Consider the following 13,671-nt stretch of genomic DNA (forward strand, 5'->3'; position numbering starts at 1 on the left):
CTGGAAACACCCCAGGCTGCATCCTACATGAACTCAGGCAGGAACTTGCAGCACCATTAGGCACCCTATTCAATCAAAGTCTGAGTACCAGTTTCATCCCAGCTGAGTGGAGGGCAGCCACTGTCATCCCTTTGCACAAAGGTGGAGCGTCCACCAGTCTGGGAAATTATAGACCCATCAGCCTTACTAGCCTGATCTGCAAGGCCATGGAACAGATAATCATGGACCTCATTAACAAGGACATTGACAACCTCCAAGCCCTGGATCCCACACAGTTTGGCTTTGTCAAGGGGGGGAGGTTATGTCTGCTAAATTTGGTCAACTTCTTTGAGACAGTCACCAAAGCCATGGACGAGGGGAAGATGGTGCACACCACCTACCTTGACTTGGCCAGAGCCTCTGACACTATTTCCCACTCAGGCATAATAGATAAACTCTCTCAACTAGGCATCAATCCATATGCTACCAGATGGGAAGCAAACTGGCTCACTGATAGAACCTGCCTAGTCAAAATAGGGGAAGCGCCTCAAGCAGTAGACCCATAACAAGTGGCATACCCCAGGGTTCGTTCTTGAGGCATCTGTTATTTGGGATATACTTTTCTGAGGTGCAGTCCAAAGCCAGTGGCATATGGCTGATCAAGTTTGCAGATGACTGCAAGCTGGGTGCTGTCATCAATTCCTCTAATGATGTTGACATCCTCCAAGAGGGTCTCACTCAGACAAATGACTGGTGCCAGAAACATTGCCTCAAGCTGAATACAAAAAAATGTATTATCATCCCCTTTGGGGAGAGTGATGGCCTCACAAATTTTCACATTAATAACAACTTCCTAAGCATGCAATCAGTCATGAGAGATTTGGGCACCCAGGTTGATAGCAACCTGACTTTTGATCACCATGTTGCCTCCACTGTATGGAAAGCCTTCTACATGGCCCACCTCATAAGTAACGGTAACTCGTCCAGGTCATAACATCACTGTATTCTTCCCTTATAAGGTCCATTATTGAGGGGCTTTCGGCCTGCCCCTCGCAAAGCACATGCAGCAGCTAGAGAGACCACAAAGGTTTCTCACCAGGAGAATTCAGAGTCTCAAACATCTACCATACACAAACAGGCTAAAAGCCCTATCCCCCTACTCAGTTTCATACAGACCCCTCAGAAGTGACCTCTGTCTGGCATACAAGATGATCACAGACCCCACCTTGATGGGACTGCTGCTTATCCACAAGTCAAGCTCCACTTGAGTAACTCACACATGCGGCTTCAACCTGGTCAGTGACATCAACAGAACTTGTTGGTGGGACAGATTTGTGTCCCAGAGACTCCCCCATTTATGAAATAGACTCCGTCTCCACATCAAGCAGAGTACCTCTTACCCCCTTTTAGGCGCAACCTTGATAACTGGATGGGAAGCAGAAAATATACCCTTGGGATTCCACCTGTGTCCCTGCTGGACAGGGTCATTGGGTGCTGACTTGTCTAAACATGGGCTAAACTCTTGGCTGGGCTTATAAGGGCCTCAGGGCCAATGGCCTAGTAACCTCCTATGATCTTATGAACAGCCAATTGCTGTATGATTTGTACTTTCTATAAATAACAAAATATCTACTGACTAGAAGAAGAAAAACTGAAAATACTGTTGCTACATTTTCTGGTGTCACAGCTACTACTGCAACTAACCAATTCCCAGGTGCTTGAAAACTAGTGTCTCACAGACAGACACTCAGGCGTCTTGTAGCTCACATGGCTAGCTACTCAAGCTTGAACATAATTACATGTTCAGATGAAGTACAGCAGCCATCTGAAAAGAATGGAGCTGCTGCATCTCACTCAAACAAAGTTTCCCAGTTCAAGCAAGGTTGGTTCAGCAGCCACAGTGAAGGAGTGCGAGCGACCAGGAATGGGATTTAGGCTGAGGCAGGTGGGAGCTTTAGGTTTAGGGAGAGGAAGGAAAGTTTAAGGTTAGTGAGCAATAGGAGACTTTAGGTTTAGGGAGAAGAAAGATAATTTTAGGTTTAGGGAGCAGAAGAGGATTTTAGGTTTAGGGAGTGGGAGGGGATTTTACAGTTAAGAAGAAGGAGTGGAGTTTTATGGTGAGGGAGTGATTGGGGACTTTAAGCCTAGGGAAGGGGGACTGGAATATTAGGTTTTGCGAGTGACTGGGTTTAGGGTTAGGGAGAAAATTGCCATGATAAGGGGAAGGGAGCAGATGGATGTTTTAGGTTTAGAGTTGGGGTTCTGGTAGGGCTATATATTTCAGTAGGGTCAGGTGGTAGAAGGACTAGGTAATTAAGTAGGATCAGGCTAGTGGGATTAGGGCACCTGCCAGTTAGAGAAAATGACAGTGAGCATGTGTGTTGTTGTGATCTGCTAGCACACGTATTTGTAGTAAACCCGTAAAAGAGGTAGTGAAACATATTTTATAGAAGTGGAGAATGAAGGAACATAGAGCTCATTAACAACAAATGAGCGCAGCTTATTTTCAGACGCAGGTTAGGAACTGTAGGCATTTAAAGCCATGGCCATCATTACCAATTTCTGTTTCCTGAACTTTGGAGCATATGCATTTTATTTATTTTTTTCTTCTGAAACTGCCATTGGGGCATCTAATCAGATCTGATGCGCTGCTGTTTATATCATGTTATTAAATATTGCTGACACAAAATGTAATCTCTTTTGCAGGAAAATATTGAGGAGCTGGAAGAGCACATCCGAAAACTGAGGACTGAGGTTCAACTCCAGAAAAAAAGAAATGAGGAAATTGAGACACTAAGAAAAAGTCTGTCACAGGAACTGTCTAACTACAAGTCAGTATCATAATCTGATGTGTTAATATTGTCAACTGTGTACTTGACTTTTGTATCCTCTGTCTGAAATTATCAATTAGCACTAAATTCTTTTGGGAGTGGAAGTTTAACATAGGTTATTTCTCAATAGTACAAATAATTTTAAAGGCACAAAACAACAAAACATGCAAAAGTAAGTGAATTACCAATCGTGCACTTGAAAAGACTGCAAAGTGTGCAGTGTTGAATGTACCTATTACATTCCTTTCCTCTAATCATTTCGCCAGTAATATGCATTAGTACGTAGTACTTACAGAGTATGCACTAGAAATGTATACATATTTGCACACTCACCAGGATGGGTACATCAGTTTAGCAACAGTCACGGTGAGTTACAGATGTACTGTGTCACAACTCTGGTCACTTTATATTTATTAATGTTTTATTTTGGATGATGAATATTGCACAATTGCACAAAACAATGACAAGGCTGTTTTTTGTGTGTAAAAGTCACCCTTACTTTGGAAGCAAGAAAAAGTTGAGTTGGAAAAGTTATTGTGGGCAGCAGGGAAGAAGAAAAATCAGTAAAAGTGGCATAAACAGATTATACAAATAAAAAAAACTTTTAGAAAATGCTATATTATAAAAACAACATATATATATATATATATATATATATATATATATATATATATATATATATGTTTTGTGAGATTTAGAGGCATACTCAATTTTATGATCATACAGTACTTTTTGGAAAACACATCTGCAAGTTTTTACATAGCAGTAACTGGAAACTTAGATCATCTGAAACTTATTAACGGTCAAATAATGCAACAACCAATATGCAGCGAATATGTATATATTTGAAAACAGTGTTCACCCATCAAAGGGAATTAATGATTGAATAATGTTATAATTAATCAATATATAGCAGAAATATATATAACAATTATTAGAAAACAAGATTAAATGATTTTCCTAACAGTATAAATTTTTGAGTTAATGGCAATTTTCAATTATAATAATTGCATTAAAAGGACAGTTTAATTGGAATTACTGAAACAAGAAAACAGGTTGAATTTGGTAACTAGACTAGTGAAAGATGGAAAAGCAAAAAAAAAAAAAAAAAAAAGATATGGCATACCACTGCATGCATGTTGTGTGGAAGTGTTTTCAGTGAACTGTGGCTGCTTAAGCAAACATAAATGAGTATTCAGTGTTTCAGTGTAGGAGAAACGTCATAAGTTGTATAAAAAGCTTTACTTTGATTGAAATTGATTTGTATGGAGATGCAAATGGAGGCATTGTCACATATTAATTAAAATTAATTTGTTTAAAGACATTGCAAGTGACATGTACCTGACTGAACAAACAAAAAGCGCAGTCATGGTTTCAAATCAAAACTATACTTTATAAAAGTGTTTATTGGAGCAAGATCAAAAAAGAAAAAAAAAAACTGCAATTACTTTGTAAATGAGTATGAACAAGTGCGTAAGAGTTTGGGTACGGGAAGAAAGTCTAAATTGTAACTAAATGTGAACACCAACTTAATGTGAACATAATTTTAAAATGTCTAAATAAATTGTACACAATATTTTCAATATTGTCAAGAAAGACTGGGCAAATTATAATGTCAGAGTAGACCTACACCAGGACTTACAGAATGATGCATACTATAGTAACATCAACTAAACCATCGGACAAATCCATTACAGAGGCCATAAAGAAGCGTTTGAATCACAGACCATTGATAAATGCAGTCCATGTTACCATCCATAAACAAAATAAATGAAGCAGGGAAACAGATGCATGACAGAGCTTTATAAACTAGATGATGACTGCAGGTATGGAGAAAAAGACTGACCAATGACTGATTTGTATGTAGTTTATATTATGAAAATGTTAAGAACCTGTGACAATTGAACATGCATTAAACATAGAAGTAACATAGAAATCTCAGACAAGGGCATACTACATTTACACCAATTTAAGATTAACCGTACTGTTAACAGACTTGATCCTAAGAGATAGGGTTGCTTTTGCTCTAACTGACTGCTACATAAAGCAAATATGTGCTAGTTTAAACAGAAGATTGTAGTAGAAGTTACCAAAACAGATCTATATTTGGAGAATATGCAAATGGAAGAACAAACAGAATAAAGCGTGAATGACAAATACAGGACGTAGGATGACAAACATTGCTCACAATGTGTGTATAAGATAGCAGTTTCATGAAGTAAAGAAGGTTCAGACAAAAATGATGACAAACATTATAACTAGATACTTTTATAGCTGATGTATTTTAAAACAAACTAAAAGAGAAATGATATGGAGTACCCCAGGAGTAAAGTATAAAATGGAGTTGAATACTCAAGCTGTTTTATTGATGATTCTCAAGAACAGATGTGAGGAATTATTTTCTTGCATACTGTTAGATGAATTGAAAGTATTACAAAAGGCTTGTACATTTGGAAAAGTTATCACTGTGAGCAAAACAACTGCAAATGACATATGAAGGCAAAACACAAAATATGTATTTGTATGTATGTAATACACAAAAACTATGTTGTTTATTGAGCTGCACTGATAATCTGTTAGGAAACTGCATCTGCAAACAGAAGCAAAGGATGGCAATAAAACCACAAGAGAAGTTGTCATGCTTACTGGCAGAAATTTAAAAAAGTTTAAAAAAAACATTGGAAATCTAAAAAGCATAAGAACTACAACTAGACAGTGGCCAGAAATCCACTGTGGACACAGCAATGTCTTATGCTGTCTCTCATGACGCAGAATATGAACTGCATATGCTGCAAGACACTGGGTGCTGTATAAAGTGCAGTAATCACACTCAATGTCAGAGCTGCATAAAGTAATGGTGTATCAGGAATGCTCATATATTTTGAAATGTCAAAGTTACTGTCAATCCAGTGTTAATGATTATGAATGTACAATGTCAAGCTGTCATGAACTAAAGACAACTCTGCATCCTTAACATGAGACAAGGAAGCATTTCTCATAAACTACCATGACACTAGCATATGTGCAAACAAAAACAGAGAAGATTTCCAGAAACACTTTGCAATCAATATGCATAGAAAATTGTTCCCATGATGTCTATATCTGCAACTTACCAGCAGTCAATAGACTTGGTACTTCAAGACATCTCCAGTATCCATGGCTATCCTTATGTTATTGAGGTGATGGACAAGAATGACACCTAGACATCTACAAAGGTCCTAGACAGGCTAGAAGGTTACAGCCTTAAAGAATAGACGTGACATTTTCATGTTAATATGAAATATGATGCTTTGTCTTATGAACTTGAAGCTGTTCTATCACATACACACACACACACACACACACACACACACACACACACACACACACACATGGTGGCACAATGATGACCATACCATTTCATTCAAGGTCACTGACTTAAGCTTAATGCAGCTGTGCATGCATACATAGAAAAGCTTTTAGCCTGGTTTGGAAAGTGAAGAAATTTAGCCAGTATATATAAAGAAGACGTTTTGCATTAGCTATGGACCACTAATCCCTGCCAGCTGAAAGACTGAAAGAATTATTCATCTCTTTAATTACAGAGCAATGATGGGACAAACCACCAGCATGAAAAGGTAAAATTGGCATGAATGTTGTCAAAAAAGGACAGATGAGAAAGTGAGGGGTGGGTATAGAATAATGGTTGAGGTCTTCACCTCATAGACACAAGGTACAGGGTTTGATTCTAACTACAGGATATTGGCTAAGTTTAAAATGGCCCATCAGGGAAGTTAGCCTAGCATTCTACTATGATCCTTTGAACCATGATCAAGGGTGTTTGGCAAAATAAGATGGTAGATTAAGAAACGCTACATCAACATCTGCTAAGAGAGTTGCAAGTAGTTTCTTAAATGTAGTCTGTCTTCGGAAACTAGAGTAGTGTCACAGGACAAAAGGTGGTTGATGGTAGTTTTGTTGCAGTTATTAAGTTTAGAAGATGACACACAATTACAGGCTGGCTGGCTCATTTTCTTCCTCCAGGAAGGTGCCGGAAAATACTTTGTAGGCAGATTACTGAAGTTAGACCAAAACAAAAATGAGAGTGGAATAAAACACAACTTGAAGGTACATAAAAAGTGCTTAAAAATAAAATGTTTACTAAATGGTAAGCACTTTCACAAATGCTTCACCAGACCGTAAAAACATGCATCCATGTGAAGCAGAGTTCCTCCCTAACTCAATTCAAGTGTAATTTGGACAGTTGGATGAGGAACAGGAAATTCATCCCTGGCTTGTCACCTATGTCTGTAAAGGACACAGGCAGCTCATGTTTACACTTAACAAGGGCACCAGAACTTGTTCAGGGATTTGGGATGCATGGCTAGGCTTAAAAAAGCCCTAGTAGTTGTTAACCTTGTACACACCTATGAACTTATTCATGGGTTTGGGACCAAAACTCCAAAGATGAATAGTAGACTAACAATATGACCAGAAATACATAATGGCAGTTGAGGGGGGATTATCTGGTGAACAGTCTATGACCACTGGAATGCACATAGCTTCTTGCTAGAACTTGTCCTGTCGCTCTTTCTTTAATTATTATGTTAATCCATTGCTGGATAATCACACAGAATCTGTAGCCTGTCTTGGCAGGCAATGGGTGCAGGACACAGAGGCTCATCCTGAATAGGAGCCCGAGCCATCATAGGATTCCCAAACACACTCCCTCTCACATGGCATGCACACCTTCAGGCAAGTCACAGAATCACTAGTCCACCCACAGCACATCTTTGAGATTAAATTAAAAACATGACACACCAGCTGAAAGCCCACACAGACACAGGGTGATGTGCAGACCACAGCCAAGAACTGAGAAGGAGAACCAAACATTGTACAGTAGCAGTGCTAATTACTGCATCACTGTTCCATCCCTTCAACCTTTCTTGTTTAATCAAAGGCTGGTGGCTGGTGCAGTGGTCATTTAAAGAGGGACTGGTCACCAGCAAGTCATGTTGTGACTTGCAGAATGTTCAGATACAATTGCAAAAACTGCATCTGCATCACTGGGTCCAGTTATACAGACCATACAGAGAAAGGGATGTTAGAGCAGTAGAAAGCAAAAAGCAGAGAACTACCAGCGGTGTGAATAGCTGTTTGTTGTTAAACTTGATGGACTTGAATGTGTCAGTTATGCCTACAGTACTCATTTTGTATTAAGTTTACTGTGAAATATATCCTAGTCCCAAAGTATTAATATTGTTTTCTAGGTGAGTCTGTACCAAAATTTACTTTGAGCATCACTAATTTTGATAGAGAATAATGTCTTCTCGATACAGTTATGCCTATATTGTTTACAGCTATGTAAATTTAAAAAAAAACAAATAATGAAGACACTGAAGGATTTATGTTGTAAGGAAAGACTCATTTGGTTTAGCATGCACATCATGGAAAAGAGAACATTAAGAAGAACTATATCATGAATATTATAGCTCATTATGTGTATTGTAGCTAGTCAGCCACTGCAGCTAGTTAGCACGTGAATATAAGTTACTGAGCACATGCAAGATTGGTGCCATTTTATATAGTCAGCCAGAGTGAATCCAGGCATGAATGAAGATGCAAAAGTGAGTGTGTTTGAAGTAATGAGTCAGTCAGTTAGCTTAAATATATGTTCTAGCTACAGCTCCTGATGTGTTTATGTACAAAAAAACAACTTGAACCCATCATAGTGCCTCAGTGTCTCATCTGAATGCATGACGAGCAACAGATACTATGCATTGGCAAGGGTAAGAGGTAGGGATAAAACAAATTAAAAATGAAAAACGTGGCAGCTGAGAGATTACATGAGTTTGTCTTCAGGAAATACTAGTTTGCAGAGAGTGAGGGGGTCTTGCAACACACTGCTAGAGGTAGAGGTACAATATAAATCAATGGAAAAGGTCAAGGAGCTCTAGAACACACAGAAGAATAAATAAAGGAAAAAAAGGATGATCAGACACAAATATGATATCAGTAATATGCAGGTAAACTCAGTGGCAGCTGGTGACTTCAAAGGGGGTGGACTCCTGAAAGCAATTGAATAGGTTGGGCTAACAGGAATAAGGAGGGCTCTATTACAATAGGTCAATGACCAATATGTATGGTCAAACAACAGATGGGGTCAGTCATTTTCATTAACAGACTGCCTCAGTATGTACCCATTCATTATAGGCACTTTATGGACTATATACACCTTAGAAGTCTCACTGCAATCAACAAGGCCAGCCCTAGACAAAAGATTCTATAGGCCACACTATTGCACATTAGTCCCTCCTGCACTTCTACAGTGCCCCGCCATGTGTTTCCCTACATCCCAACTGTACACCATCCAGACGCCTTACTTTTTTCTTTCTTGTTTTTCCACTTTGTCTTACTTCCTATGCTTTAACACACTCTAACTAGCCAAGAATCTTGTACAATAAATTTGGAGGAAGTAATAAATCTAAGCATGGGGCAGGTCTATTGGCAACTAACCCCCCCAGAAGTCATAGAATTCTAGATGATGTTTGGTGCATCTTAAAGCTTTCTTTACAAACCTTTGATCTAATGAGTGCCTGAATCAACACTCCATATACACATATACCCTCATTTTTATCACCGGTAGTCCTCACGTTCATCAATTAGTGGCATAATATTGACTGTACACACCTAAGATATCTGATTCTGTTAAAAAAACAGACAAAGAAAGGTATTCCAGCTGGTGTCACACAAATGTACACTACTTCTGCAATGGCAGAATAATGACTGCTATACTTGAACAAATGCCAGCATCAATTACTTTCATCCAGCCCATATGTCCATCCAATTTTATTGATAGTATCCTCCTCAAATACCAGAATATAATAAAATAAAAATAATAATCGACCACAGTAATTTATTTTAACCCCTACAGAGACAGACACACACACATACACACACACACACGACTATCAGTTGCAGTCATTTGTATTACTATGAATGTACATTGCAGATATTTTATTGCAATCAAATGAATGACTAAATAAATAAAGATAAATAACTGCCACATAGGAAATTATCTTCTCATCTCACTGCTGTTAGATTACAGTGTGCAATCCACTGCAACCCCCCCACCATTAATCTCAACCTCTTATTTCAAGAATCAAGGTGAAAGCTAAAAAATAATGGTGGACAAAGGACCAAAATCAGAGAACAGCTGTTGCCTCCATGCACTTAGAAACTTGCTAGCATAACATGCTCTGCATTAGCATGTTTTCTGAAAGCTATTTAGTCTGAAATTCAAATGTCTTTCATCATTATTTTGTTTCTGCAGTCCTCACTGATTTACCAGAAAAGTCACAAACTTTATGATGAATAGATAGGGCCAGGTGACCTACGGAGCTGCTTAGGTCCAGGTGCTGTCTGGAGTCCCCCACTGACTTTTTGGAAAAGTAGGAGTGTGTGTTTGTGGTATAAATGTAATAGGACTGATTTTATTTTGCCTCAGAGACAAGCGTCTCACCTCAGAACTGGACACTTAGACTAGCTTTACTTTGCCCCAGAGTCACTTCAGAATCAAACCTTCTGCCCTTGGAAATGTGTGTAATCAGACAGGCTTTCCTTTGCCTCAAAGTAGCTCACCTCAAAACTGCACCCTCAAACCTCAGAAAATGTGTGTGTGTGTGTGTGCATGTGCGTGTGCGTGTGCGTGTGCGCGTGCGCGTGTGCGTGTGTGTGTGTGTGTGTGTGTGTGTGTGTGTGTGTGTGTGTGTGTGTGTGTGCATCATATTGGCTGGGTTGGTGTTTTGTTCCACATTTGTGTATAGGGATGATAGCGGCTGTCCTCTGTGCAGATGAGATGACACCGGTGCTCAGGCTGTGGTTGTCTACAGTGCGGAATGGTTCAGAGAGCCCATGCCTGTGTCTTCATCCCACATAAACACAGGCATGGTTCAGAGAGCCTGTGTTGATGTGGGATGCAGCCAGGGATGTTATCATGGCTATGGAGACCTCTGTGTGTTTCCTTTGAGAAGGAATTACATACCTGCTTCCGGATGATGAGGGGAGGGGGCAGGTACTGCACATTCATATGTGTACCAATGGGGGGACGGGGGGTGGTGTTCTCACTTCACCTGTCTGCAGCCAGTTGCCTATATCTATGGCATATGTGCATGTGGTGTTATTGACCATCACTACAGAGCAGATTCTTGTGTTGCCTCTGGAATTGCAGACACATGTGGAAGGTCTACTGATCTGCCTTGGTGGAGGTGTCCAATTTGCATTCAAAGATAGCCTTAGGGTACATCACCTGTGCCCTTATTTGCTTGTACAGACCAAGGTGACATTGCTTCCAATGAGGCACCCGTTCCTTTTTGGCCCATCCAGCACTTGTTTCTACCCATTATGGTATTTGTGTATTGCTGCTGTCCACCACAGGCATTTACCCTATCTTGAGGGAGATGATGTTGCCCTGTCAGGTACTGCTGAGTCCATACAGCTATGTGGGTGCCCACATAGTATTGTGGTATGGGCCTGGACACTGCTGCTAGTTCCAACAAATGGGACGTTGGCACTACATCTACTTCTACCTGCTCTGAGGGGATTTATAGGAATTAGTTTTAATTTGCCTCAGAATTGCTCACCACTGTGGTAGTCAGAAGTCTCTGTAGTAACGAAGCCACATATGGATGCGATCCAATCCGTCCAGAGATGCTGAAGGCATTAGAATGATTAGAATGGGTTTGGGTGGCACACCAGACATATAATTTCAGCATTGCACTAAGGTACAGGGCAATGCCTCTAACTGGTAAAATGGTGTGGTGGTCTCCATATTATTAAACAAAGACCAAAGGGTGGGTGCCAGCTATATGTGAATCGCACTCATCAGCTTCAATGGAAAAACTTACATTACAGCATGGGAGGAGAAATGTTACCATAGATCAAAACCTGAATTAGAAATAATAATGCAGATTCTGTCCACGCTGTGGAACAGTTGCTCACCTTTTAGCTCTGTACAGTTGTGGGATGGTCATGTTGGTTTGCTATCCAAGTATATATTTGTTTTTTGAACTTAGAAAAAGTATAGGACTGTGTGCCCCAGTGTGTATTACAAAAGGTCCTGGGATAGAATGCAGTATCAAGTTCACTGTTATATACTCTGGTGTCTCTGTGACCACAGTGAGAGATGTGTCCACATCTGCCATATTATATGAAGATGTTCAGGATAGGTGTTGGGTTCCTAATGGGTGCGTCTTATCAATGGTTTCTTTTAATGATTTTTTTTATGCAGGATATCAGGGAGTAGCCACAATTTGGAGGGGGTCTAGACTGGAAAACCTAAAGGTATTCCTATGCTTACACTATTGGGACCTGACTCACATGCTATAGACTGCATGCACATATGCATCAAAGCACCACCTGATGATCAGGGTAGGGCCTACATCAACCACAGAGGTATCCCCCTCCATCAACTGCCAGGTTGTCTGTGATCCCCAGGGCATTATAATGAATGTGTGTGCTGGCTGCGCTGGAAGCTATGACGATTCCCACATATGGCATCTGATGCAGCTGTACCTGAGATTTGCCAGTGGGGACATCCCCTACAGTCACCTAGTGGGGAATTCTGGTTACACACTGGAGCCGTGACTGATGACACCCATCAGAAATGCACACACACCTGAACAAGAATGCCATAATGAGGCACACGCACAGACCAGACTTATAATAGAGCATGTATTTGGGATGCTCAGATCACGGTTCCAGGGTCTGCACACATCTGGTGGAACCTTGCAGCACTCACCAGCTACATGTACCCAAATTGTTACGGAATGTGCCATGCTACACAATATGATCCTGTGGAAACAGCTGCAGCAGGAACAGCATGGGGCAGGGCCACACAGCCCACCACCAATGCCAAGGCCTGCACAGGCACAGAGTGACTCAGAGGAGGAACAACCTGAGCCTGCCCCAGTAGGCAGATGGAGGTGTGCCTAGTATTCTGAGGCCGCGGCAAAGAGACAATGCATAGCACATACACTGACACAGTAGGGACTCAGGAAATGACACCTCTCTCTGACTCGCACATACAGTAAAAGGGATGCCAAACATTACACTACCTGTGCTCAACCATGTATAGGGAGTGTACTATGTGCATCCGACATAGGCAGCCCTCCAGCACCATCCGCAAGTCTGGCACACGATCAAGGTAAGTCAATCGACCTACCAATTGCCGAATGGAGTAGAATGTGTCATTATCTTTTTTTCACAGATGCACATCATTAGCCATGCAAATGTAATTAGCTCCATGGCATAGAAGGATAAAGCCTTGGCTATCACCCAGATGGCCCAGGATCAATTAATGATCAGGACACTGAAAGTGCCAACAAAGGAGGGTGTGAGTGAGTAGCCAATGCAGGCACTCAGTTCCCCTTGTGATGATGAAGTTTGTGGAAATGTGGGAGAAGAGCTCAAAGCATACAGACCAGGGATATGTATTTGGGTCTTCCAAGCTGGAAAAAGCAGTATCTTCTAAGGGGTATGCATAGGAGGATGCATTTTCCTATGGAGGGAAGGCACATCAGGTCCTCATTCAATTAAATGGTGAATGTCATGTGGTTGGAGTGGAACATGGGTCATTACCATCACAAACAACACTGACAGCTATCTGGATGTCACCCTCCAGTAATTTGCTCTTACTCTAAGGTGGAGTGAATGAACCAATCAACTGTGGGAAGACTGAAGTTTGGCAAGCAGCAAGGCTTAAAACATATAGAAAAAAAATACATGCATATCTTTGTAAAAGACACATAATCTCATCAATTCACTCCACTTCTGAACTAACATGTGACATTCAATAATAACATTTCACATTTACTATAATGAA

The 13,671-nt window shown here is 40.5% G+C and overlaps 1 protein-coding gene across 1 annotated transcript in view; it reads left to right on the top strand.

The window, feature by feature from the left end:
• The window catches only part of SYNC (syncoilin, intermediate filament protein), a 372,167-nt gene that overhangs the window by 313,512 nt on the left and 44,984 nt on the right, over positions 1–13,671 (top strand). The window contains exon 3 of the mRNA XM_044059938.1: positions 2,686–2,810. Within this exon, the coding sequence (XP_043915873.1) occupies positions 2,686–2,810 (125 nt within the window). The remainder of the gene's footprint in view (positions 1–2,685; positions 2,811–13,671) is intronic.

The sequence above is a fragment of the Protopterus annectens genome, chromosome 1.part2, assembly GCF_019279795.1.
Source record: "Protopterus annectens isolate FY-2018-M chromosome 1.part2, PAN1.0, whole genome shotgun sequence".
Lineage (NCBI taxonomy): Eukaryota > Metazoa > Chordata > Ceratodontiformes > Protopteridae > Protopterus > Protopterus annectens.